The sequence below is a fragment of the Podarcis gaigeae genome (assembly GCF_964106915.1).
Source record: "Podarcis gaigeae genome assembly, chromosome: 18".
Lineage (NCBI taxonomy): Eukaryota > Metazoa > Chordata > Lepidosauria > Squamata > Lacertidae > Podarcis > Podarcis gaigeae.
In genome coordinates, this window is record NC_139696.1 from 2233086 (window position 1) to 2259898 (window position 26813).

The window sequence follows — 26813 nt, forward strand, 5'->3', positions numbered from 1 at the left end:
TGAAGTGGCTTGTGTCGTGTGTGTGTGTGTGTGTATGTGTGTGTGTGTGTGTGTGTGTGTAATGTTGCAATCTGGGGGAAGAAGCAAGCCGCCCCCCCGTCTGGGGAGGGTTGGTTTTTCCACCGAAGCGCCAAGGTTTTCTGCAGAAAAACCCTTTGGTGCGTAGCGTTTGGAGGTTAGAAGCCAACTAGCGGAGGAGGAGGAGAAGAGAGAGAGGGGGGGAAGGGGGTGGTCACTGCTCCTGCCCCTTTCAGACCCACTCCCCCCGTCGCCATTGGCCGTGCGCTTGCAAAAAAAAAAAAAAAAAAACAGCCAAAAACACGCGCGCGCGCACACACACACACAAACCGAATTAAACAAACACAGCCGAGGCGGTTTATATAATCGCAGGGACAGCTTGTTCCCAAACTCTGCACGGATTAAAGGTTTGCAACAGCTGTTGGTCATTAAGGAGGCGGACTTGCCTGCTCTCGCTCTCTCCCCCCCCCTTGCAACTCCGCCTCGGCCATCCCACCCCCCGTTCTCCCAATTGGCGCTGTCCCTTTTCCAAAGCCCTCTTTTCACTTGTGGGAGGGAGAGAAGTGCGTGGCGTGGGGGGTGGAGAGAGAGAGAGAGAGAGAGAGAGAGAGAGAGAGAGAGAGACGCAAAGGGGCCGCCAATCAATTTTGGACAACTAATCTCCCTGGGTCCTTTGAAAGGAGGATGTGGAATGGGGGTGGGCGATAGGCATGCTCGCTTTCTTTCTTTCTTTCTTTCTTTCTTTCTTTCTTTCTTTCTTTCTCTCTCTCTCTCTCTCTCTCTCTCTTTCTCTCTCTCTCTCTTTTCTTCCTCCCTTCCTCCCTTCCCTCCCTCCCTCCCTCTCTCTTCTTTCTTTCTTTCTTTCTTTCTTTCTTTCTTTCTTTCTTTCTTTCTTTTCTCTCTCCCTCTTTCTTTCTTTTCTCTCTCCCTCTTCCTTCCTTTTCTCCCTTCCTCCCTCTTCTTTCTTTCTTTTTCTCTTTCTTTCTTTTCTCTCTCCCTCCCTCCCTCCCTCCCTCTTCTTCTTTCTTTCTTTCTTTCTTTCTTTCTTTCTTTCTTTCTTTCTCTTTCTTTCTCTCTCCCTCTCTCTTTTCTTCCTTCCTTCCTTCCTTCCTTCCGAGTCACCTTCAAAGGTAGCGCCACAGAGAGTGCATGGCAGTAGTCCAAGCAGGAGATAACCAGAGCATGTCTCAGTTGCAAGTTCGACGCCCATATGGGACAGCTGGATAATCCAGCATTGCATGGGGTTCAGCTAGATGACCCCCCCCCCCTGGGTCCCTTCCAACTCTATGATTCGAAGTCCAGCAGTATTTGGGGGGCAACCAATGTCCCCCAACTCTGTGCTAAGACACCTCCCTTGTCTTCCTTCGGCGCCTCTGTTTCCTTTGCAAAGGGGGCAGGTCAGTTCCCTTGAACATAGTTTACGGTCTGTGCCAACTATTTAAAAGCAAGATCAAAACTTGACGTTATTTTGATTCCTCTAAGACCCAGCCAACGCCTTTTGGTCTCCTGTCTCGACTCCTTCGCTGCCTGCCCTCTGCTGGCTGGTATTCCTTCCTTCCATTTCTGTTCCACACCCAGAGCTATTGGGCTCACAGCTAATGTGCTCCACCAGGAAATCTTGCTGGGCCCAGACCAAATGACCCGGGAACATGCTGGCAAATGCCCCCAGTGTGGGGTAGTGGTTAAGAGCGGTAGCCTCGTAATCTGGGGGATCGGGTTCGCGTCTCCGCTCCTCCACATGCAGCTGCTGGGTGACCTTGGGCCAGTCACACTTCTCTGAAGTCTCTCAGCCCCACTCACCTCACAGAGTGTTTCTTGTGGGGGAGGAAGGGAAAGGAGAATGTTAGCCGCTTTGAGACTCCTGAAAAGGAGTGAAAGGCGGGATATCAAATCCAAACTCCTCCTCCTCCTCCTCCTCCTCCTCTGTGGTTGGAGAAGGTGTCTCTCAGGGCCAGGATGAGATCATATCCCATGTGGCCATCGCTGGGAGCAAAGAGAAAGAACAAAACTCCCAACTTTTGTCTGATGGAAATATGAATGTCCTGTTGTTGTTGTTGTACCCAGGGCCGGATTTAGGTTTGATGAGGCCCTAAGCTACTGAAGGTAATAGGGCTCTTTATATGTCCTTTATATGGTGCTTGAGAGTCCCATGGACTGCAAGAAGATCCAACCTCTCCATTCAGAAGGAAATCAGCCCTGAGTGCTCACTGGAAGGACAGATCCTGAAGCTGAGGCTCCAAGACTTTGGCCACCTCAGGAGAAGAGAAGACTCCCTGGAAAAGACCCTGATGTTGGGAAAGATGGAGGGCGCAAGGAGAAGGGGACGACAGAGGACGAGATGGTGGGACAGTGTTCTCAAAGCTCCCAGCATGAGTTTGACCAAACTGCGGGAGGCAGTAGAAGACAGGAGGGCCTGGCGTGCTCTGGTCCAGGGGGTCACGAAGAGTCGGACACGACTAAATGACTAAACAACAACAACATGTCCAGCTTTTCTTTGTCAACAACAAATGATTGCTGGCTTTTGTGTTGAATCTATGCTATATGGTAATTTATGGACCTCATAGGTATCTCAAGGGGGCGCAGGGGGCGCTGTGGGTTAAACCACAGAGCCTAGGGCTTGCCGATCAGAAGGTTGGTGGTTCGAATCCCCGCAATGACGGGGTGAGCTCCTGTTGCTCGGTCCCAGCTCCTGCCAACCTAGCAGTTCGAAAGCACATCAAGGTGCAAGTAGATAAATAGATACCGCTCCGGCGGGAAGGTAAACGGCGTTTCCGTGCGCTGCTCTGGTTCGCCAGAAGCGGCTTAGTCCTGCTGGCCACATGACCCGGAAGCTAGACGCCTGCTCCCTCGGCCAGTAAGGCAAGATGAGCGCCGCAACCCCAGAGTCGGCCACGACTGGGCCTTCGGATTGGCAAGTCCTAGGCTCTGTGGTTTAACCCACAGCGCTACCTGAGTCTCTCTATGTGTCCTTGCACACCCCTAATTTGCAACACCGCCTAACAGAGGGACAGGGAGTTCTCGACTACAACTCCCATCAGCCCTTGCTGACTGCTAGGGCTGCTGGGAATTAGAGTTCCAACAAACAACAGCTTCGTTTCCAAGCTCAGACTTATATGCTGCTGTACCGCCACCTAGTGGCTAAAGTGATCCAGTGCACTCCCCCTCCCCAATATCAAACTTTCAGGGAAAGAGCCCCCCCATTTTATAATTATTAGTAGTTTGCATCATATATTTACACCTATTATTATTTCATGTTATAGCAAGAGACTAGTCTTTGTAAATTGTGCTTCTATAGGAACTTTTGTCATTGCCAAATCCCAATGAGTTTGCATTATTAAGTTTGTAATGAATTAAACAAAATCATTTTAAGCTAAAGCTTTATAAGCATTTCACTATTAATGTTGTTGTTGTTTAGTCGTTTAGTTGTGTCCGCCTTTTCTTGACCCCCTGGACCAGAGCACGCCAGGCCCTCCTGTCTTCCACTGCCTCCCGCAGCTTGGTCAAACTCATGCTGGCAGCTTCGAGAACACTGTCCCACCATCTCATCCTCCGTCATCCCCTTCTCCTTGTGTCCTCCATCTTTCCCAACATCAGGGTCTTTTCCAGGGAGTCTTCTCTTCTCCTGAGGTGGCCAAAGTCTTGGAGCCTCAGCTTCAGGATCTGTCCTTCCCGTGAGCACTCAGGGCTGATTTCCTTCCGAATGGAGAGGTTGGATCTTCTTGCAGTCCATGGGACTCTGAAGAGTCTCCTCCAGCACCAGAATTCCTAATTCACTATTAATATACTTCTTAATTGTATTTCAGTTCAACAATTGTTGTTGTTGTCGTTTAGTCGTGTCCGACTCTTCATGACCCCATGGACCAGAACACATCTCTTCTTAATTGTATCTCAATTCAACTATTACTTTGATAAAATACATTTTTTTTTTTGATGTGCAAATGGCTTGAGATACCGATTAGGTCCATAAACGACCATATAGCATATATTCAACACACACAAAACAGCGGCCATTTGTGGTTGACAAAGGACAGCTGGACATATAAAGGGCCCTATTACCTTCAGGAGCTTAGGGCCTCGTCAAACCGAAATCTGGTCCTGTTTTCAATGCAAGGCAATTGTTGCAGGGAACCGCCCCCCAATCATTTAGTTTGTACAAACTCCACACACATACACATACACACTCACACACGACATACACAATGTTTCTGTTATAAATTCATAGAAAATCAACCGTACATAGGATCTACACCGGTCCACTTTTATTTTGCTCCATGAAGGAAGGACTATAAAAGGGGGATGGTTTGATACAGGACGGCCATAATCTCTTGAGCGAACCAACACATATGTGGGAGCCCTACCCAGTTGGGATGCCAACCCTGATGGTCCCAGACAGAAGACCATCAAGGTCACAAAGAACTTGCATATGGGAGTGGATTCAACATGGACTGGAACAAAGGACAATGATCAGCTCTTCCCTCTGGGGGCAGGAAACTGCAAACTCCCCTCTGTCACCTGGAAAGTACTCATGGGGAGGGGGAAAGGGGGAACCAGCCAGGTGAGAAGATACTCACGTTACCTCCACAAACCCCTCCCTCAACCCCTCCTTTTTGTGATGTATCAATGATGTAGTCATGTTGTCGTTGTGATGTAGTTCTATGGGTGTAGCTTGGGGGATTAAGGTAAAGGTAAAGGGACCCCTGACCATCAGGTCCAGTCGTGACCGACTCTGGGGTTGCGGCGCTTATCTCACTTTACTGGCCGAGGGAGCCGGAGTACAGCTTCCAGGTCATGTGGCCAGCAGGACTAAGCCGCTTCTGGCGAACCAGAGCAGCGCACGGAAACGCCGTTTACCTTCCCGCCAGAGCGGTACCTATTTATCTACTTGCACTTTGACGTACTTTTGAACTGCTAGGTGGGCAGGAGCAAGGACCGAGCAACGGGAGCTCACCGCATCATTGTGGGGATTCGAACCGCCGACCTTCTGAGCGCCACCCACGTCCCTGCTTGGGGGATTAGTAACTAATAAAAGTTGGGGTCTTTTTTTGTTCGGGGCTTCCATCTTGTTCCACCTGGTGGCAGGTGGGAGTCCTGTCGTGACCGTCTTCAATAAAGAGCAAACCAACTGGCTGCTGTTTTGCTCTGGTATTCCTGGCTGGTGTCCTTGTTTTTTGTCCAAGGGAGCCCTCAGATTTCTCCGTTATCACAGCTAGCAGGTGACGGCTGCTTCAACAGCTGTCAATTCAGGGAACACCCCCCCCCCCAAAGAGAGCAGAGAGTCTGGGAACAGGCAGCCGAGCCGTCCCGTTTCAAACAACCCCAGAAGCCCCTTTCCCACTTCCGCACCGAGATGGAGTCCTCGGAAAATTTAATGAGTGACTTGCTGACCTCAATTGCTCTGCTGGCCCCGGGGGGCAAACCTGAATTGCTAACAGCTGGGTTCTGCAAAAGGGAAGGGAGGCTTGAATGCAAACTGTGGGGCGAAAGAGCTCCTAGGAAGCAGATTGGAGGAGGCAGCCATTAGGGGCTCAGAACAACGATCCATCAGTTCCAATAAATTATTGTTATTATTATTATTTATACCTCGCCCATCTGGCTGAGTTTCCCCAGTCACTCTGGGCGGCTCCCAATCGAGTGTTAAAAACAATACAGCGGTACCTCGGGTTAAGTACTTAATTCATTCCGGAGGTCCGTTCTTAACCTGAAACTGTTCTTAACCTGAAGCACCACTTTAGCTAATGGGGCCTCCAACTGCCGCCGCTGCGCGATTTCTTTTCTCATCCTGAAGCAAAGTTCTTAACCCGAGGTACTATTTCTGGGTTAGCGGAGTCTGTAACCTGAAGCGTATGTAACCCGAGGTACCACTGTACAGCATTAAATACAGGCAATCAGTACTCCCTGGATGAGTGGGTGGGTGGAGGGCAATAAATAATAATATAATGATAATTTACCGTATTTTTTGCTCTATAAGGATCACTTTTCCCCTCCTAAAAAGTAAGGGGAAATGTGTGTGCGTCTTATGGAGCGAATGCAGGCTGCGCAGCTATCACAGAAGCCAGAACAGCAAGAGGGATTGCTGCTTTCACTGAGCAGCGATCCCTCTTGCTGTTCTGGCTTCTGAGACTCAGAATATTTTTTTTCTTGTTTTCCTCCTCCAAAAACTAGGTGTGTCTTATGGTCTGGTGTGTCTTATAGAGCGAAAAATATGGTATGATTTATACCCCGCCCCTCTGGCTGGGTTTCCCCATTCCTGGCCAGAGACGATTTCCTTGGTCTCTTATTCTGCTAGTTAGGCCTGCTAACTCTGCATATTCTATCTGTTTAAGTTGCCATTTCCGCTCCTTAGGGACCTCTCCCGCCTGAAATTTTAGGGCTATAACAAAAATCCTAACCGCTGTACTTGCTATCGATGGGTATATTCTGAGTACCGTGAAGCAATCGGTTGTCTCTGAAATGCCAGCTTCTAGGAGCGTGGTGAGAACAGCTTCTGGGATGTAATCCACTGAGAGCAGTCAAGTACAACATTCCTTGTTTTCCTAGAGTGGCCAGGCTGGGGAATGTTTGGTCCAGCCAGTCGAAACTTCCTGTTTCCTCCTGGCTGGAGCATCCTTCCTTTGCATGTGACTAGAGGTGGGCGTGGCCTTACCTGCCCAGGTAACAAAAGGACGAGTCACGCAGCACACCTCCCTCTTTTTGACTTCCTTCTTCGTTTGACCAGCTTTTAGCTAGGACCGCTATGCTAGCTCTTAGCTAGCAGAAGCACTGGGTTCAAATCTCCCATATGGAGTAGATCCACATGTACATATCTGTAACTAAGTCTGCCTTCAGGAATCCAACTGTGAACTGATGTAAGTAAAGTTCTTTTAATAATAATAATAATAATAATAATTTATTATTTATACCCCGCCCATCTGGCTCGGCTTCCAAAAAAACATTAAAATACTGTATTGACTTTGAAGAAGATTGTGGCATCTTTATTCTTTTAAGAGGGATCAAGGGAATTTACCAGAAAAGTACAATTCAATCTGAGACAGACTGAATTGTACAATAGTGCGAGGCTCACACGAGCCTGCAACCAGCCATCTGCCGTGCATGTAAAAGGGGAATGTATTCCCCCATATGGGGTAGATCCACATGTACATATTTGTAACTAAGTCTGCCTTCAGGGATCCATCTGTGAACTGAATGTGTGAGTAAACTTCTTATATATACTTTACACAAGAATGTGTCGTGTCTATTCTTTTTAATGGGGAGATAAGGGGACGTACCAGGAATCCAATATTAAGCGGCTTAAGCGAGCCTGCATCAAGCTATCTGCTGTGCATGTCAAAGGGGAATGTAAATCTTTGCTAAGTAAAGGAACTTGCTAGCCCAAGCTAGGAAGGATATTAATAAACAATATATCCTCTCCTGCCTCCCTGAACATTCCCACACAGCTCAGAGCCCGGGAGTTTCCCAGAAGTCTTTAGCTGTTCACTCCCAGAGGCAGGCCGGTAGACCTTTGGTCTCGCCATTGCGCTGTTTTATTTATCAAGAGTCTAAGTGGTGTTCTTTCGTTTCGGTCGGATCCATTTATCCTTTTCCGGAACTCAAATTCCCCAGCCTCTGGACTTCCATCTTCAATCCTCTGCAGAGAAGAAGGTCCATTTCAATGCTCTTAATAAACAACCGAAATGCTCAGCGCCATCAGGGCCATTTAAGGTCACCAAATCAAATGCTCTGGAGATCATAGAATGCTCATAGAGATCATGGAATCGGAAAGGACACTGAGATTCATCTAGGAATATTCAGTTGTCCCATACGGGGATCAAAGCTGCAACCATGGCGTTCTCAGCACCATGCTCTAACAAACCAACCTATCTAGGCTGACATGTTCAACTCAGAGACACGGGTGGCACTGTGGTCTAAACCATTGAGCCTCTTGGGCTTGCCAATCAGAAGGTCGGCGGTTCGAATCCCCGCAATGACGGGGTGAGCTCCCGTTGCTCTGTCCCAGCTCCTGCCAACCTAGCAGTTCGAAAGCACACCAGCGCAAGTAGATAAATAGGTACCGCTGAGGCGGGAAGGTAAATGGCGTTTCCGTGCGCTCTGGTTTCCGTCATGCGCCAGAAGCAGTTTAGTCCTGCTGGCCACACGACCCAGAAAGCTGTCTGCAGACAAACGCGGCTCCCTCGGCCTGAAAGCAAGATGAGCGCCGCAACCCCATAGTTGACTTTGACTGGACTTGACCATCCAGATGGGGGGCTTTTATACATTTCCACAGTCAATCAATCAATCAGTCAATCAATCAATCAATCAATCAATCAACAGCTGAACTGGGTTCCACACAGTCACAAAAACAAATGAACTGAAAAAGCCCCCAAAACAAAAACACGAAATAAATAGCAAAAACAAAAGCGCCAAACCTAATCCGTTCAGGAAGTCCGTTTGACTTCCGAAACGTTTGGAAACCAAGGTGCAGTTTCTGATTGGCGCAGGCACCCTGGAAACAATAGCCGAAAGCCATGTCGGACGTTCAGTTTCCAGAAAAAGGTTTGAAAACCGAAACACTTACTTCCAGGTTTTTTGTGTTTGGGAACCAAGGCGTTTGAGAAACAAGGTACCACTGTATTTGATCAACCCAGCTGGGGTATCTCAGTTGTTAGAGCAGTAAACTCGTTAATCTCATGGTTGCGGGTTCAGATTCCTGCACTGCAGGAAGTTGGACTACAGATGAACCTTGTGTTCCCTCCCGATTCTATGAATCGGTCCTTTTATCCCATGCAGCGCTTTGTTTTCGCCGCGGCCTCAGCCACGCCAGGCAGCCAAAGTGAACAGGGCCACCCATGGAGACTTCTCCTGCGTATCCGTGATCTAAACTGGCAATTAGAACGCACCAACCTCCCCGCTCCTAGCAAATTGTTTGCTTTTGTGGCAGAAGGAGGTTGCCTTTGTTTCTTCACCCCCCAACCCGAAGGAGCCCAAGGAAGATTCGCAGCAGTTAACTTGCTTTACCAAGCGAGCCCAGCCTTCCCTCTTAAAAGTGGCATTGTCTAGCCTCCATCTCCGATCAAGTCTACCTCGTGAGGTTTTGGCTCTCGGGTCAGACAACTGTGAGGTGGTTACTTCGCTTTTTGCGAGAGGGCTGGTTGCATTTGGTGCTTATATACAGTTCTCGGCTCGGGCAAAACAGGTTCGTTAAGTTTTCACAGCCTTCCCCAAAACCACCTGAACCTGTTGAACCAGAGGTGGTGTTGTTGTTTAGTCGTTTAGTCGTGTCCGCCTCTTCGTGACGCCCTGGACCAGAGCACGCCAGGCACTCCTGTCTTCCACTGCCTCCCACAGTTTGGTCAAACTCATGCTGGTAGCTTCGAGAACACTGTCCCACCATCTCGTCCTCCGTCGTCCCCTTCTCCTTGTGCCCTCCATCTTTCCCAACATCAGGGTCTTTTCCAGGGAGTCTTCTCTTCTCCTGAGGTGGCCAAAGTCTTGGAGCCTCAGCTTCAGGATCTGTCCTTCCAGTGAGCACTCAGGGCTGATTTCCTTCAGAATGGAGAGGTTTGATCTTCTTGCAGTCAATGGGACTCTCTAGAGTCTCCTCCAGCACCAGAATTCAAAAGCATCCATTCTTTGGCAATCAGCCAAAATAATTTATGGTCCAGCTTTCACTTCCATACATCACTCCTGGGAAAACCAGAGCTTTAACTATACGAACCTTTTTTGGCAAAGTAGCCAGAGGTGTAAGCATTGTCAAACAAGAGAGGCGGAAAAAGCTGTAAAAATACCATCTACAACCACTTTCGACTCTCTAAAACGATTGCATCTCTCCATCCTCTGTTTACACCCCTGTCTGTTTAAACCTGAGTATTACTACATGGAAGTGAGAGCTGGACCATAAAGAAGGCAGATCGCCGAAGAATTGATGCTTTTGAATTATGGTGCTGGAGGAGACTCTTGAGAGTCCCATGGACTGCAAGAAGAACAAACCGATCCATTCTTAAGGAAATCAGCCCTGAGTGCTCACTGGAAGGACAGATCCTGAAGCTGAGGTTCCAAGACTTTGGCCACCTCAGGAGAAGAGAAGACTCCCTGGAAAAGATCCTGATGCTGGGAAAGATGGAGGGCAGAAGGAGAAGGGGACGACAGAGGATGAGATGGTGGGACAGTGTCTTCGAAGCTACAAACATGAGTCTGACCAAACTGTGGGAGGCAGTGGAAGACAGAAGTGCCTGGCATGCTCTGGTCCAGGGGGTTACGAAGAGTCGGACACGACTAAATGACTAAACAACAACAACAACAACAATTACTACAGATCCACTCCAGATTACAACCATCACACCACCCATTTATTTTGTTTTTCCAAATGACAAAAATAAACACACCTCTTCTCCATCTTTCCAACGAAACCTGCATTATAAATTGCTTTTGCGTTTTTTCTTAAAGTTGCAAATTGGATTCAAACCCAGGGGTTGGGGAGGGGAATTCTCCATCTAAACGTGCTATGGGGGCCGCGAATCTGAAAACAGGTTTTCTTATCAAAACACACACACAAGTATTGTATACAAAAGTCCCCTTCAAACGAACGGAATGCGATTTCCTTGCCCTGGCATTGCCATGCGATTGAACTCATTTCGGATCAGGGCCAAAGGATTAGAGTAGAGCCATTGTGGGGGTGTCGCTGAACTAATTTGGGTCCATTCATTTCAGTGGGTTTACTCTGAGTGGGAATTACCTGGAAATTCAGGAAAGTTAACAGCCAGAATAAGAGAATCTGATGATTATTATTTTTTTTCTCTTCTTTTGGGATAATGAAAGCCCTTTTCGGATTATTTGAAGGAACACTACAGCATGAAAAATACGCGAGCGGGTTTCGAACTACGGAAATAATTAAAGGATCATTGTGTTACGACTATGTTAAAAAGAAGAAAGTTGGGGTGCAGAAAATGGGGATATTAGGAAAAACATCATGGAAAATGAGATGGGAAGTTGACAATATATTGGATTTTTTTGAAATTTAATTAAAAATTTTAAAAAAGAAATTTCGCTGGAGACAATCTGCCAAATTTTGCGAGCTGATTCACGGTGTTACGGCTTTCCAAACTAAGGACCTGCCGTAAGAATTAACCTCCCCCTATTAATTGCTCCTTCATCTTCAAATCTTCCAAGACAGAAAGTGGAAATATAGATATTGTTAATTGTAGGTGGACTTGGAAAGAAATCCCAAAACTCCAACAGGTTTTAAGCCTGCCCATGAATATTTCAGACTAAAGCAGAAACCAGATTCTTTTAAGCCTTGCAGGTAATTTGACCACACCACGCTGCCTTTACTTACCATCCACCAGGTCTTAGCTGCCATGTCGTAACACAGCTGCCATTTCACAGCGCTCTCCCCGCTCTGCCCGGCCGCCCCAGCGGATCTTGGGAACTCCATGCCACTGGACGGAACCACGGCAAAATCCCTGTCCTGGGTGACCTTATCCCGACCAGAAGCTCCAGGATCTTGCGGTCAGCCTCAATCGCCGGTCAGCTCACGTTGGCATCCTTGAAAAGTCCCAGACAACCCTGCTGACGGCAGCTTCGGTTCTGTTGAACCCCGAGAAAAGCAGAGCTGGAAATAAAAAAACGAAACCTTGCAGGAACAGAACCTGGTGCAATTTTCTCGAAAGCAGCACCGATTTGGCGATTCTAGCTAATTTGTGTCTTTTGTAGAACGGGTTTCTTTCTATTCTTTTTTTAAAAAGGAGAAGCAGGGCAGATTATATATATATTGAAAAAATCAAAGCGAAAAGCACATTGCATTGGAATGGACCTAGACCAAACTTGTAGCCGTGCCTTGGCATGTGGGTGGCCAAAAGTCTTCAAGCAAGAGTTTGCATCTCTGCGGGGGTGTAATAGCAAACTGTAAATGGTTGGTTCCTGGGAGCCTTTTCCTTCACTCCCCCCACCCTCTCCCTCCCTCCCTGTTTATATTTGAATGAATAAGAGGGTAAGGAGATCGTGTCTGGTTGTAGAGGGGGAAGGTAGGTGTGTTCTGGAAAAAGGGCTGCAGCGGGCAGACAGAAGGATCTGCAAGCTTTCGGTTGGCCTTCGCTGGCAGAGGGGTGGGGATCTTGATCTGTTAAAGTAGTGGTTTTCAACCGGTGTCTTGTGGCACCCTGGGGTGCGTTGAATGATGGTCAGGGGTCCAGCAGGCAGCCCTGGCCTCCATCCCCCTTTCCTTCCTGGTGGGACAGTGTTCTCGAAGCTACCAGTCCCATGGACTGCAAGAAGATCAAACCTCTCCATTCTGAAGGAAATGAGCCCTGAATTCTCACTGGAAGGACAGATCCTGAAGCTGAGGCTCCAAGACTTTGGGCACCTCAGGAGAAGAGAAGACTCCCTGGAAAAGACCCTGATGTTGGGAAAGATGGAGGGCACAAGAAGAAGGGGACGATGGAGGACAAGATGGCGGGACAGTGTTCTCGAAGGTGCCAGCATGAGTTTGACCAAACTGTGGGAGGCAGTGGAAGACAGGAGGGCCTGACGTGCTCTGGTCCAGGGGGTCACGAAGAGGCTGACATGACTAAACAAATCCCATGGAAGATGGAGCAAGCTTGTTTTCTCCTGGAGGGTAGGACTTGAACCATGAGAGGAGATTGTTGAGCTTTTTGGAGTGGGGAGAGGGCAGAGAGGGATACTCAAAGCTATAGCTTCTTTAGCTTAGACATGAATCTGACACTGGCCGCGTCAGAGCTCTTTGGGTGCCCTCTGGTTCCGAACCCGCCCCCTGTACCCTTCGCACGAGGTGGGAGGCAGCGACTCCCCGCCCCTTCTCCCAGCCACACTGTGTTATTTTCCTGCCCGTTGTAATTGCAGATAACCACACGGACCCTTCAATCTTCAGCCAACCTGGCAACAATTGTCCCGGGTGTTCAGGGACGCCTTGGGAAATCTGGAGTAGAAGAAGCACATCCGCACCTCTTTCAAGGCGGGGGGTGGGTGGGGGGGTGGGAGAACGTCGTCTTATTCCTCTTCTTCTTCCTCCTCCTCTTCTTCTTCCTCTTCCTCTTCTTCTTCCTCTTCCTCTTCTTCCTCCTCTTCCTCCTCCTCCTCCTCCTCTTCTTCTTCTTCCCCTTCTTCCTCTTCTTCTTCTTTCTCCTCTTCTTCTTCTTCTTCCCCTTCTTCCTCTTCCTCTTCTTCCTCCTCCTCTTTTTCCTCTTCTTCTTTTTCTTCGGCGATCCCTCGTAGCCGAGTAAGATTGTCTTCCATAAACACGGTTTTAACAGTGAGTCCATAAGTGACTGTGGAGGCCAATTCTGGATCCACACGTCCTTCCACAGTGGGGACATAAGTTTGCGGGCGGGATTTGATCCTGGTGAGGGTTTGCCAAGCGTGCCTTCCTCTTAGCACGTTTCTCCCTTGCGTCCTGAGTTCGAGTGTCTTCAAAGCCCACGACACCTTTGGTCAAGGCTGTTCTCCAACTGGAGCGATCGCAGGCCAGTGTTTCCCAGTCGCCAGTGTTTATATTGCATTTTTTTAGATTTGCCTTGAGAGAGTCTTCAAACCTCTTTTGTTGACCACCAGCATTACGCTTTCCATTTTTAAGTTCGGAATAGAGGAGGTGCTTTGGAAGACAATCATTAGGCACCATTAGGCAGAAGACCATTGTAATTTAGAGGACTTAGATCAGGGTCAGCAAACTTTTTCAGCAGGGGGCCGGTCCACTGTCCCTCAGACCTTGTGGGGGCCAGACTATATTTCGGAAAGGGGGGGAATGAACGAATTCCTATGCCCCACAAATAACCCAGAGATGCATTTTAAATAAAAGCACACATTCTACTCACATAAAAACACGCTGGTTCCCGAACCATCCACGGGCCGGATTGAGAAGGCGATTGGGCTGGATCCTATGACATATCTCTTTCCCTTTACATCCCCGGTTTAAAGTTTGCAGATTTATGCTGGCATAACTTGTTTCCCACACACCTGTGTCAGGAGTTTCCTGTGTTCTAAGCGCTGATTGGCTAGTGGGGAGAATGCCCAGGTGCAGTGAATTGGGTTGGAGACTCTCAGCTGCTCCACATTCCTGTTGGGTCACACCTGGTGTCCCGGGCTGATGATGAGTGACGCCTGCTAATCAGGTGCAGTCTATCAAGTCAATCAAAGTTGGCTATAAAAGCTGTAGGTTGAAGGGGCTCAAAGAGGATCCGTCCTTCCACTGAGCACTCAGGGGCTGATTTCCTTCCAAATGGAGAGGTTTGATCTTCTTGCAGTCCATGGGACTCTCAAGAGTCTCCTCCAGCACCAGAATTCAAAAGCATCCATTCTTCAGTGATCAGCCTTCTTGATGGTCCAGCTCTCACTTCCATACATCACTACTGGAAAAACCAGAGCTTTAACTATACAGACCTTTGTCGGCAAGGAGATGTCTCTGCTTTTTACTTCCATGGGATAGCCCTAGAGATATTGGAAGACGGCTCTCCTATCTCCTCTCAGTCTCTTTTCCAGCGTAAACATACCCAGCTCCTTCAACCATTCCTCATCAGGCTTGGCTTCCAGGCCCTTGATCATTGCCTAATATGAGTTTGACCAAACTGCGGGAGGCAGTGGAAGACAGGAGTGCCTGGCGTGCTCTGGTCCAGGGGGTCCTGAAGAGTCGGACATGACTAAATGGCATTCTGCAGGGACTGGTTGCATGGCCACATGTGCAGATGGCTTGAGATACCTATAAAGGTAAAGGTAAAGGTACCCCTGCCCGTATGGGCCAGTCTTGCCAGACTCTGGGGTTGTGCGCCCATCTCACTCAAGAGGCCACGGGCCAGCGCTGTCCGGAGACACTTCCGGGTCACGTGGCCAGCGTGACATCGCTGCTCTGGCGAGCCAGAGCCGCACACGGAAACGCCGTTTACCTTCCCGCTGGTAAGCGGTCCCTATTTATCTACTTGCACCTGGAGGTGCTTTCGAACTGCTAGGTTGGCAGGCGCTGGGACCGAGCAGCGGGAGCGCACCCCGCCGCAGGGATTCGAACCGCCGACCTTTCGATCGGCAAGTCCTAGGCGCTGAGGCTTTAACCCACAGCGCCACCTGCGTCCCTTGAGATACCTATGAGGTCCATCAATTACCATATAGCATATATTCAACACAAAAAACAGCAACAATTTGTTGTTGACAAAGGACAGCTGGACATAGAAAGGGCCCCCATTACCTTCAGGAGCTTAGGGCCTCATCAAGTCAATCAAAGCTGGCTATAACAGCTGTAGGTTGAAGAGGCTCAGAGAGCTTATTCACAGGTTAAGGAACCAGTTGCTGTGAGACTGTTGGCTGGGGTCTCTCACTGCTCTACCTAGAGCTCCAGACAGCTGAAGGGGAGGTTGTGTGTGACTTCTGTCTGGTATGCTATAATTTGCATTTTGTATGCCTGCTGCTATCTGTTAACCTTACGCGAGAAGCCAAGTTACGGGGAAGCCGGCAGAGGGCCTTCTTGGTGGTGGCACCTGCCCTGTGGAACGCCCTCCCACCAAATGTCAAAGAGAAGAACAACTACCAGACTTTTAGAAGACATCTGAAGGCAGCCCTGTTTAGTGAAGCTTTTAATGTTTGATGCATTACTGTATTTTGATATTTTGTTGGAAGCCGCCCAGAGTGGCTGGGGAAGCCCAGCCAGATGGGCGGGGTATAAATAATGAATTATTATTATTATTTGTCCACTGGTGTTCATATTGTCTCCAGATCTGGAAAGAACTCTGCCCTTGGCGGAACAGTTCCAAGGGCAGCCCCACGTAGAGCGAGTTACAATAATCAAGCCTGGAGGTGACCGCCGCATGGACCACAGTGGCGAGATCAGGACAAGAGAGGTAAGGGACCAACTGCTTAGTATAGTGGAGAAAGTCAGATAATTTATTTCCTTGACATCTGATGGGAGGGCGTTCCACAGGGCGGGCGCCACCACCGAGAAGGCCCTCTGCCTGGTTCCCTGTAACCTCATTTCTCGCAGGGAGGGAACCGCCAGAAGGCCCTCGGAGCCGGACTTTGGTGTCCGGGCTGAACGATGGGGGTGGAAACGCTCCTTCAGATCTACTGGGCTGAGGCCGTTTAGGGCTTTAAGGATCAGCACCAACATTTTGAATTGTGCTTGGAAATTGTGCGTGCCTTTACTGCCCTGCCGTAGGTCGAAGAGAGTTTTTAATACCCGTAACCCAGCCTGCTGAGATGGTTGGATTCTGGGCAGCGGAGGGAGGTGGGTCACTTGAGGGCATGTGAGCTGACGTAAGTTCCCCAAATTAGGGTTGTAAACAGGTAAAAGGTAAAGGACCCCTGGACAGTTAAGTACAGGCAAAGGCAACTATGGGGTTGCGGCGCTCATCTCGCTTTCAGGCCGAGGGAGCCGGCGTTTGTCCACAGACAGCTTCCCAGGTCATGTGGCCAGCAGGACTGAACTGCTTCTGGTGCGTGAAGGAAACCAGAGTGCACGGAAACACCATTTACCTTCCCGCTGCAGTGGTACCTATTTATCTACTTGCGCTGGTGTGCTTTCAAACTGCTAGGTTCGAAGCCACCAGGTTTCCCCATATCTCTTGTCCAGGATAAGAGGGTGCTGGAGCTCATCTGGTTAGAGCACTGATAACGCCAAGGTTGCAGGTCCGAGCATTGCAAGAAGTTGCACCAGATGAACCTCACATGAACCTTCAGACTCTAGGACTCTATGGCCAGATGGGTCTTTGGTTCCTGAAAGCCCTTTGTCCGGGATCAAGAATCAGAAACCGGTTTCACTCAGCTTCCCTTTGGGACACCTGCTTGACCACTGTAGCGGGCAAAAGTGAGTCTCCTTCGGCCTTGCCCAAACACAAGGTTTCCTCCTTACGTAACTGAGTGACAAAATTTCAAAAGCGTGTGGAGATCTGCCTGGTTAACGTAGAGGCATTTCAGCAGCATAACTGCGGCCTCTTATAACGGGTGCCTTTAAGATGTGAAATCTCAGCCCAGATCAGGTGGTCCTTTATAAATCCGCCTCCTTTCTTTTTTTTGGTCTTCCTCTCCCCCCCCCCTCCTCTTTCTCTCTTTCATCACCCTGACGTCAGGAGCTGTCCAAAGGCCTTGGTGCTGAAATAAAATGGCTGGCTGCTAGAGGAACCCAAGGAAGGTGGAACAATTCCAGAAGTATGCAATTTCCCAGAAGGCGACGACAACGCGCAGCCTCTCCTAACCCAGGTCCGAGCTGAGAGCCAAATCTGAAAAGCCAGCCTCGCCGAAGGGAAGGGATAAAAAATTTTCGAGAGAGAGAAATTAAGAAAGGACCATGTCTTTGCTTTGTGTTGGAGGTAAGATTTCTTTAAAAGAAAACCCCAAATCGAGAGTCTATTCCCATTTTATCTCTCCAGATAATTATTTCATATATGGGTTTCAATGTCGCTGTGATCCGGATTAGAAATTACGATTCTCGTGCCTCTGCGAAAACGAAGGCGGGGGATGCGATTTGACAGCAATAAGATGGGGCGGTTGGTGGGGGGGCGGGTTGGGTGGTGGGGGGATGTATTTTTCTGGTGTGGTGCGGCGCGTATTCTGCTGTTGTATCCAGGGATATTTGTCTCTTGTATGGAGGGATATATAGCGAAGCGTTTTGCGGTTACGGACGCTCCTCGGTGTGTCGGTGGAAGAGGGGAACCTCGTCTCTGGGGCATATTTAAAAGGCAGGCATTTTTCATGAATGGGAGGTGTGTGTGGCGGAGCCGAGGGTGTGGTACATTTCTCTGTGTGTGGCTGAGAGATGCGCTCCTCCGACTCGGACAATCTCCTCGCTTCGGTTTTACGAGAAAAGCTTAGCTGAAGAAGGATGAGGGCTAATTCTCTCATTTTCCTTCCATTTCATCCCTCCAGATGGTTCCCCCTCCCCTCTGATAATCGAGGCGCCGAATTAATCCTCCCCATTGCTGGCACGGGGGAAGGTGTGAATTTCGCACCTATCCCACACGTTCCCGTTATTACCATTTAAATGGAAATATCGGGGATCCGGGGTCGGTCGCTTGCACCCCCCCCCCTCGCTAATTTTCAACGTTTCCCCTTTTCTCCCTTGCGCGCGTAAAAGGCAGTGCGGTTAAAAATGATTTTAAAAACTACCTTATTATATCTGTGCATGCCTACACCTAGCAAGGTTTTTAAAATATATTTCTGTATAGCCAAAGGGGCTGCGTCCGATCCTGGCTGTTGTGGATCAGATCCATTGGGGAGCTCCTAACTAGGTTGTGTTCAGAGTAGGCCCGCTGAAATAGATAGGAGTAAGGAAGATCCATGCCCATGAATGGGTCTACTCTGAAACTGGCTGGCGTTGGCGGGTCTTTGCTGAGTCGGATTTAGCTGGATCTCTACCTATCCGGGGAAAGGCTGTGGATCTGCCGCCAGTCAGTGCTAGTCAGCTGCTGTGAGTCAGTGTTGGAAATACGGAGCTAGATGGACTCAGCGTAAGGCAAGCGTCCTGCGATCCTGTATCTATATTGAGAAGTTCTTGTTCTTAATCTGGTTTTTTGGGTTTGTTTTTTTTTAAAGTTCTGTGAAACACGGATGGGGCACATCTGCCACCCCCTCCCCAGTGGTTGTTAAACTATATCTCCCAGCAACGGAGCAGCTCTGTTGGTTAGAGCGTGGTGCTGATAAAAGCCAAAGTTGCAGGTTCGATTCCCTGAACGAGACAGCTGCATATTCCTGCATTGCAGAGAATTGGAATAGATGACCCTTAGGGGTGTGTGTGGAGGTCTCCCCGACCCCTTTCCATTCTCCCATTGGTTCCCACATTAATAATAATAATAATAATAATAATAATAATAATAATATATCATTTATACCCCCCGCCTTTCTGGCTGGGTTTCCCCAGCCACTCTGGGCGGCTCCCAACAGAATATTAAAAGCACAATAAAACATCAAACATTAAAAACTTCCCTTAATAATAATAATAATAATTTATTATTTATACCCCGCCCATCTGGCTGAGTTTCCCCAGCCACTCTGGGCGGCTTCCCATCAAGTGTTAAAAATAATAAATATTAAAAACTTCCCTAAACAGGACTGCCTTCAGATGTTTTCTAAAAGTCAGGTAGATGTTTATTTCCTTGACATCTGATGGGAGGGCGTTGCACAGGGCGGGCACCACCACCAAGAAGGCCCTCTGCCTAGTTCCCTGTAACCTCGCTTCTCGCATTATTATTCTATTCCACAATAATTTTACTATTTACACCCCCAACTCATCTGCCTGGGTCGTCCTAGCCACTCCAATAGATTCATATATGTAATAACAAAACATTAGAAGACATCTGAAGGCAACCCTGTTTAGGGAAGCTTTTAATGTTTGATGCATTAAAGGTAAAGGTAAAGGTACCCCTGCCCATACGGGCCAGTCTTGACAGACTCTGGGGTTGTGCGCCCATCTCACTTAAGAGACCAGGGGCCAGCGCTGTCCGGAGACACTTCCGGGTCACGTGGCCAGCGTGACAAAGCTGCATCTGGTGAGCCAGAGCCGCACACGGAAACGCCGTTTACCTTCCCGCTGGTAAGCGGTCCCTATTTATCTACTTGCACCCGGAGGTGCTTTCAAACTGCTAGGTTGGCAGGCGCTGGGACCGAGCAGCGGGAGCGCACCCCGCCGCAGGGATTCGAACCGCCGACCTTTCAATCGGCAAGTCCTAGGCGCTGAGGCTTTAACCCACAGCGCCACCTGCGTCCCGTTTGATGCATTACTGTATTTTAATTTGTTGAAAGCCGCCCAGAGTGGCTGGCGAAGCCCAGCCAGATGGGCAGGGAATAAAAAAATTATTATTAATATTAAACATTTTAAAAGTTGCCTATACAGGGCTGTCTTCGGACGGCTCTGGTGGGCAGGGTTGGATAACTCCATACCCTCCAACATTTCCCTAATGAAAATAGGGACGTCCTTAAGGAAAAGCGGGTTCAAATCAGGAACCGGGATGGTTTCTGTAAATCCTGGGAAACGGGGGCACTTGGAGGGCCTGCAAAGCTGTGTATCTCCCATTCGGCTGAAAGCTTTGTAGCTCTATAGGAAATACTATCACGGGATGTGGTGTGTGAGTGTATTTTAAGTTGCAGCCCATTTAAAAGAAGGAAGAATTCTGGAAGAGTAATGAAATTCCCTCTATACAAGATTGGATTCAAAAGCTGACAGAATATGCAGAATTAGATGGTTTATCAGAAAAAAATAAAGGGGGGAAAATCAAAAACAGCGATTTGTTTCAAAATCGGAGGTTTTCAAAGAATATTTAGAATATAAATATAGTAGTTTAAACTCGGCTGCAGCATTCGGGGAACTTCAGTAATAGTTGCAAGGCAGATACTGTATAAGAAGATATATTAAGAAAAAGTTTAATTATGATAAGTGTGTTATATGAAATCAAAAAATGGAATAGACATGAGGTTGGGTCTTTAGTGTTAAGACCAATTTATGTCTTACTGTTAAGAAAATTTTGTGCCCATTGTTATTCCTGTGTGTAATTTGGTATTTGTGTTTTCTTTTTTCTTTTCTTACTGTATCAATTAAAAAACAAAAAAAATTCACTGGAAGGAATTTTTTTTTGTTTTGACTATGGCAGACCAACACGGCTACCTATCTGTAACTGGAACTATGGAAGGCACCACATTGAGCCGCAGGTATCTGAAGAAGTGTGCATGCACACGAAAGCTCATACCAAGAACTGACTTAGTTGGTCTTTAAGGTGCTACTGGAAGGATTTTTTTTTGTTTCGACTATGGCAGACCAACACGGCTACCTATCTGTAATTAAAAAATAAAAAGAATTCCCCGCTCGTCTGTTGATATGCTATTAGATCACCCGGGCCCTGTAAAACGCTCACTTGCCCTGCCCAAAGTGCTTGGCTACAATGCCTACATTCACAAAAAATGCAACGGGCCTCTCTTTGGGGTTTGGCTGCCGAAACCACGAGCGCAGCTACCAGTGCCAGTCTGCTTGGGGAAACTGGCAAGGAAAGGAACCAGTAGGGGGCAGAGACGTCCGATTGGGTTGCAGGCTGCAAACTGGGGTGTGGGAAGGAGGGGGGTGCAGTCAGCCCCAGGTGTCATCCCTGAGGGGGTCAGCACTTATCACTTACGGAGTCCTCGCCATGGGATCATATTCACCCGGTGCTATACCAGCTTTAAAAAGCATCTTAAAAAGCAGAGACATCACCTTGCCAACAAAGGCTCGTATAGTTCAAGCTCTGGTTTTCCCAGTAGTGATGTATGGAAGGGAGAGCTGGACCATCAAGAAGGCTGATCGCCGAAGAATGGATGCTTTTGAATTGTGGTGCTGGAGGAGACTCTTGAGAGTCCCATGGACTGCAAGAAGATCAAACCTCTCCATTCGGAAGGAAATCAGCCCTGAGTGTTCACTGGAAGGACAGATCCTGAAGCTGAGGCTCCAAGACTTTGGCCACCTCAGGAGAAGAGAAGACTCCCTAGAAAAGACCCTGATGTTGGGAAAGATGGAGGGCGCAAGGAGAAGGGGACGACGGAGGACGAGATGGTGGGACAGTGTTCTCGAAGCAACCAGCATGAGTTTGACCAAACTGCGGGAGACAGTGGAAGACAGGAGGGCCTGGCGTGCTCTGGTCCAGGGGGTCACGAAAAGGCGGACACGACTAAACGACAACAAATACCAGCTGCACTAGCTCCCGGTGGGGTACAGGATCAGGTTTAAGGTGCTGGTTTAAACCTTTAAAGCCCTATGCGGCCTAGGACCCTCGTACCTACGGGACTGCCTCTCCTGGTACATCCCACGGAGGACCTTACGGCCTTCAAACAAAAACACCTTGGAGGTCCCAGGCCACAGGGAAGTTAGGCTGGCCTCAACCAGAGCCAGGGCCTTTTCAGCACTGGCCCCAACTTGGTGGAACGCTTTGTCCCAAAAGACCAGGGCCCTGCGGGACTTGACATCTTTCCGCAGGGCCTGCAAGTCAGAGCTGTTCCGCCAGGCCTTTGGCCAAGCACAGTCTGACTCCCTCTCATTCTCTAATCCTCATAGAACTCTAGCCCAATGGTTGCCATTAATTTGATTTTAAATTGATTTTAGAATGAATTGATTTTAGAATGCTGTGTTACTTTTATTGTTAGCCGCTCTGAGCCCGGCTTTGCATGGATAGGGTGGGGTTTAAATAATTTTTAATTATTATTGTCATCATGGGGCCTGGCCTGCAGCACACCTGAGCCACATGCCTCTCCTGGCAGTGATGCGGTGGTTCAAGGCCCTGCGCTGCCCAAAATAGCAGCGGAGGGCTTGTGCCCGCCAGGAAAACTGTGGCCAGCTCGCCACACCACCTCCCTAGGCGGATCGCCGTGGCGGCCCCTTGCAGCGCCCCCGTGCGCACATCACCCCGCTCTCCGCTTGCCGGAACAGCTAGCTACGCCCCTGGCTGCAAAATGCCTTCTGGAGTGGGAGAACAGAGGCTTCGGCCCCTCTCCCCACAACATAGCAGTCCTAGTAAGGTAAAGGTAAAGGAACCCCTGACCATTAGGTCCAGTCGTGACCGACTCTGGGGTTGCGGCGCTCATCTCGCTTTACTGGCCGAGGGAGCCAGTGTACAGCTTCTGGGTCATGTGGCCAGCATGACTAAGCCGCTTCTGGTGAACCAGAGCAGCGCACGGAAATGCCGTTTACCTTCCTGCCGGAGCGGTACCTATTTATCTACTTGCACTTTGACGTGCTTTCGAACTGCTAGGTTGGCAGGAGCAGGGACCCAGCAACGGGAGCTCACCCCGTCATGGGGATTCGAACCGCTGACCAGTCCTAGGCAGCTCCTTTAAACCATGTCAGACCACTAGGCCATCCAGCCATGTCAACATGCTTGGGTTTCAGGCTGGAGCTTGTCACCAGAGCCTTAAACAGGAGACGGTTCAGGGACCAAAGCTGGGGCAAGGAGGTACTCTGCTGCTCAGCTGCTGTCCTCCTTCCAAAAGGTAGATCAGGATTCTAGCCCTCATGGATTGGCTTAATAAAGGGGTCTTCTGGTGGGGAGAGATGCTATTTGAGCACAGGAGACCTGTCCCCTTCTGTGGTTTCAAGCAGTTGGCATTCCGGGTTAAATGAATACGGGGCAGGGTGTGTGTGTGTGTGTGTGTGTGTGTGTGTGTGTGTGTGGTTTGGTGGAAAGGTAAACCGTGGGGATTTGACGCTTTTACTGCTTACAGAGACTGCATCCTAATGTTTTAATGTTGGATTTTAATCTTTTAAAATTGTATTTTAATCAACTTGTTTCTATTATTGGTTGTTAGCCGCCCTGAGCCCAGTCTTGGCTGGGGAGGGCGGGGTATAAATAAAAATTTATTGCTATTATTATTATTTCGTCAGATTTGTACACGGCTTGGGTGTAAAGAAAATCCTCAGTGCTGTTCCATGGAAAGGATAAATCGATAAGATTATGGGGAAAGGAACAGCAATGCTTTAAAAGGTTCAAACAAAAACAAAATCGGCTTAAAAGCAGGTTGTCTAAACACCCAGGCAGGATTCCTAAGGGGACGTCCTCCCAGAAATCTCATCGCTTGAGGGTTTGTAGAAGCTGGTGAGGACCGAGTCTGCAAAAAAAGAAAGGGGAAAAAAGGTTAATGATAGTCATTGGCACAAATCTATAAATCAGAGGTGTCCGATGGGGCCAGGCTTGTCAGCCATTCTGGAGACATGTGCTTTCTGGGAACCGTCTATGAATGAATGTCCTTACGGAAGGCTCCTTCTAGAGATTTGGCAGCGGTGATGTAGTCAGTTGCGGCTGTTTCAACGGTCCCCAATTGGTGGAGCAGCAGAAAACAATCTTCCTCCGTCTTCCATGAGACGGCCATTCAGATGTTGGAGAATGACCATCGTGTCTCCGCTTTTGCAGGCTAGGCATACCCAGTTCCCTCAAAATATCTGAGTTGTTTCCAATAGAACCAGGAACTGTGTGTTTGAGTATCCCTCTTTGCCTTTTTGGGACAGAATCCCCACTCCAAAAATCTCAACAATCTGCTCTCATGGGTTTGAGTCCTACCCTCCAGGAGAAAACAAGCTTGCTCCATCTTCCATAGGATTCGTTGTTTAGTTGTGTCCAACCCTTTGTAACCCCCTAGACCAGAGCACGCCAGGCCCTCCTGTCTTCCACTGCCTCCCACAGTTTGGTCAAACTCATGCTGGTAGCTTCCAGAACACTGTCCCACCATCTCATCCTCTGTCGTCCCCTTCTCCTTGTGCCCTCCATCTTTCCCAACATCAGGGTCTTTTCCAGGGAGTCGTCTCTTCTCCTGAGGTGGCCAAAGTCTTGGAGCCTCAGCTTCAGGAACTGTCCTTCCAGTGAGCACTCAGGGCTGATTTCCTTCAGAATGGAGAGATTGGATCTTCTTGCCATCCATGGGACTCTCAAGAGTCTCCTCCAGCACCAGAATTCAAAAGCATCCATTCTCCGGCCATCAGCCTTCTTGATGGTCCAGCTCTCACTTCCATGCATCACTACTGGGAAAACCATAGCTTTGACTGTCCGGACCTTTGTTGGCAAGGTGATGTCTCTGCTTTTTACTTCCATGCGATAGCTCTTAAGATATTGGAAGATGGCTCTCCTATCTCCTCTCAGTCGTTTTTCCAGCCTAAACATACCCAGCTCCTTCAACCTTTCCTCATCAGGCTTGGCTGCCAGGCCCTTGATCATTGCCTAATATGAGTTTGACCAAACTGCGGGAGGCAGTGGAAGACAGGAGGGCCTGGCGTGCTCTGGTCTATGGGGTCACCAAGAGTCAGACACGACTAAACGACTTAACATTCTGCATGGACTGGTTGCATGGCAATGTGTGCAAATGGCTTGAGATACCTATGAGGTCCATCAATTACCATATAGCATATATTCAACACAAAAAAACAGCGACAGTTTGTTGTTGATAAAGGACAGCTGGACATAGAAAGGCCCCATTACCTTCAGGAGCTTAGGACCTCATCAAACCTAAATCCAGCCCTGTCCATGTGTGTTTGAACCTTGTTGCAACAACAAAGGTCTACTGACTGCTGATTTGCTTCTTCACTTGGCTGGAGATTCCTCCTTTAGCTGGCCAGGAGAGTGGCAAACCCGACGAGTAAACCCGTACCCAGAATTTTCCCGTAACATCTGGATTATCAGTGCCCCAACGCTGGGTGTTGGTCTCCTAAGGGGGGGGGGTGTTGGATTGGGATGTAAGCTCTTTTCCTTCCCCTGCCTCTAAAACGAATCTGCTATTTCTGGCACGGAGCCTAAAACTGACACTGCTGGAAAATCAGACGTTGCCGAGAGCTGTTAATTGTAAGGCTCGGCTGACGGTACACAAGCTTGCAAGGATTTGTGATGCGTGGTGAAAGTGGGGAGAAATAAATAGAACTCTCCTTTGCTGCTGCCTCCTGCAATTTTTTAAAATTAGGACATCGCCCCCCACTCCTCAAGATGCAGAGGCATGCAGCTGAAATCCAGCATCTCAGCATTGTCTACCACCTCGAACGACACACACGGCAAAGGTGTGGTTCGTTTTTTGGGGGGAAGGGAAGGTCTGAAGGAGGAGCGAACGTGGTTCCAGCCTCTAGAATTGGCAGGGGAAGAAGTTGTAGGTTCATCACACCCCCAAAGGGACCCACAAGGGTCATCTAGCCCAACCCCCCTTTTGCAAGGCAGGAATCGCAGCTGGCAAATCTCTGACAGATGGCCAGGAAATCTCCACTTCAAAACCACCAAGGACGGAAAGCCAGCCATCTCCCAAACAAGTCTGTTCCACTGTTGAACGTTGACAAGCTGGAAGGATGGTCCAGAAGGGTGACCAAGATGGTCAAGGGCAGGATTCAGCAAACTTTTTCAGCAGGGGGCCGGTCCACTGTCCCCTGACCTTGTGGGGGGCCGGACTATATTTTGAAAATAAATGAATTCCAATGCCCCACAAATAACCCAGAGATGCATTTTAAATAAAAGGACCCATTCTACTCATGTAAAAACACGTTGATTCCCGGACCATACGTGGGCCGGATTGTGAAGGCGATTGGGCCAGATGCGGCCCCCAGGCCTTAGGTTGCCTACCCATGGTCAAGGGTCTGGAAACCAAGCCTGATGAGGAGCAGTTGAAGGATCTGTGCATGTTTAGCCTGGAAAAGAGGAGATAGGCATTTTCAAATATCACATGGAAGAGGGAGTAAGCTTGTTTTCTCCTGCTCCGAAGGGCAGGACTCGAACCCATGGCTTCAAGTTGCAACAAAATATTAAAAATACATTAAAACATCAAACGTTAAAAGCTTCCCTAAATAGGGCTGCTTTCAGATGTCTTCTAAATGTCAGGTAGTTGTTTATTTCCTTGACATCTGGTGGGAGGGCATTCCACAGGGCAGGCGCCACCACCGAGAAGGCCCTCTGCCTGGTTCCCTGTAACCTCACTTATCGCAGGGAGAGAACTGCCAGAAGGCCCTCGGAGCTGGACCTCAGTGTCCGGGCAGAATGATAATATGATCAATTCAGACTTCTCGTCCATTTTGTTCAGTGTTGCCTATTGCCAGTGTTCTCAGAGCAAAGCATTTCCTAGCCTTATCCGGGGGTGCCGAGACTCGAACCCAGGGCATTCTGAGTGCAAAGGCAGACACTCCAACACAGCCTTTTGCTGGATTAAATGTACCCCTGACGTACAATTTTAGAAATCTTTCAAATGAAACGACGGAGACTTATTTCCCATGCATCGTTCCCTCTGGCAGCGGGCAAGAGTTCAGAATTTGGGGGGAGAAACTGGGGTGCCCATTGATCCCTGAAGGCACCGCTCCCTTTCAGATATATTGGTGCCACAACCATTAAGCTTAGATAAGAAACCCCAAGCCGCCCCATTCCTTC

At 48.8% G+C, this 26813-nt stretch overlaps 1 protein-coding gene across 1 annotated transcript in view; it reads left to right on the forward strand.

Annotated features, from left to right (window-relative positions):
* The first annotated feature begins 17051 nt into the window (after positions 1-17051).
* LOC310835536 (protein unc-13 homolog A) overlaps positions 17052-26813 on the forward strand; it is a 124429-nt gene continuing 114667 nt past the window's right edge. Inside the window, exon 1 of the mRNA XM_083720215.1 lies at positions 17052-17291. Coding sequence (XP_083576341.1) covers positions 17270-17291 — 22 coding nt within the window. The 5' untranslated portion in view covers positions 17052-17269. The remainder of the gene's footprint in view (positions 17292-26813) is intronic.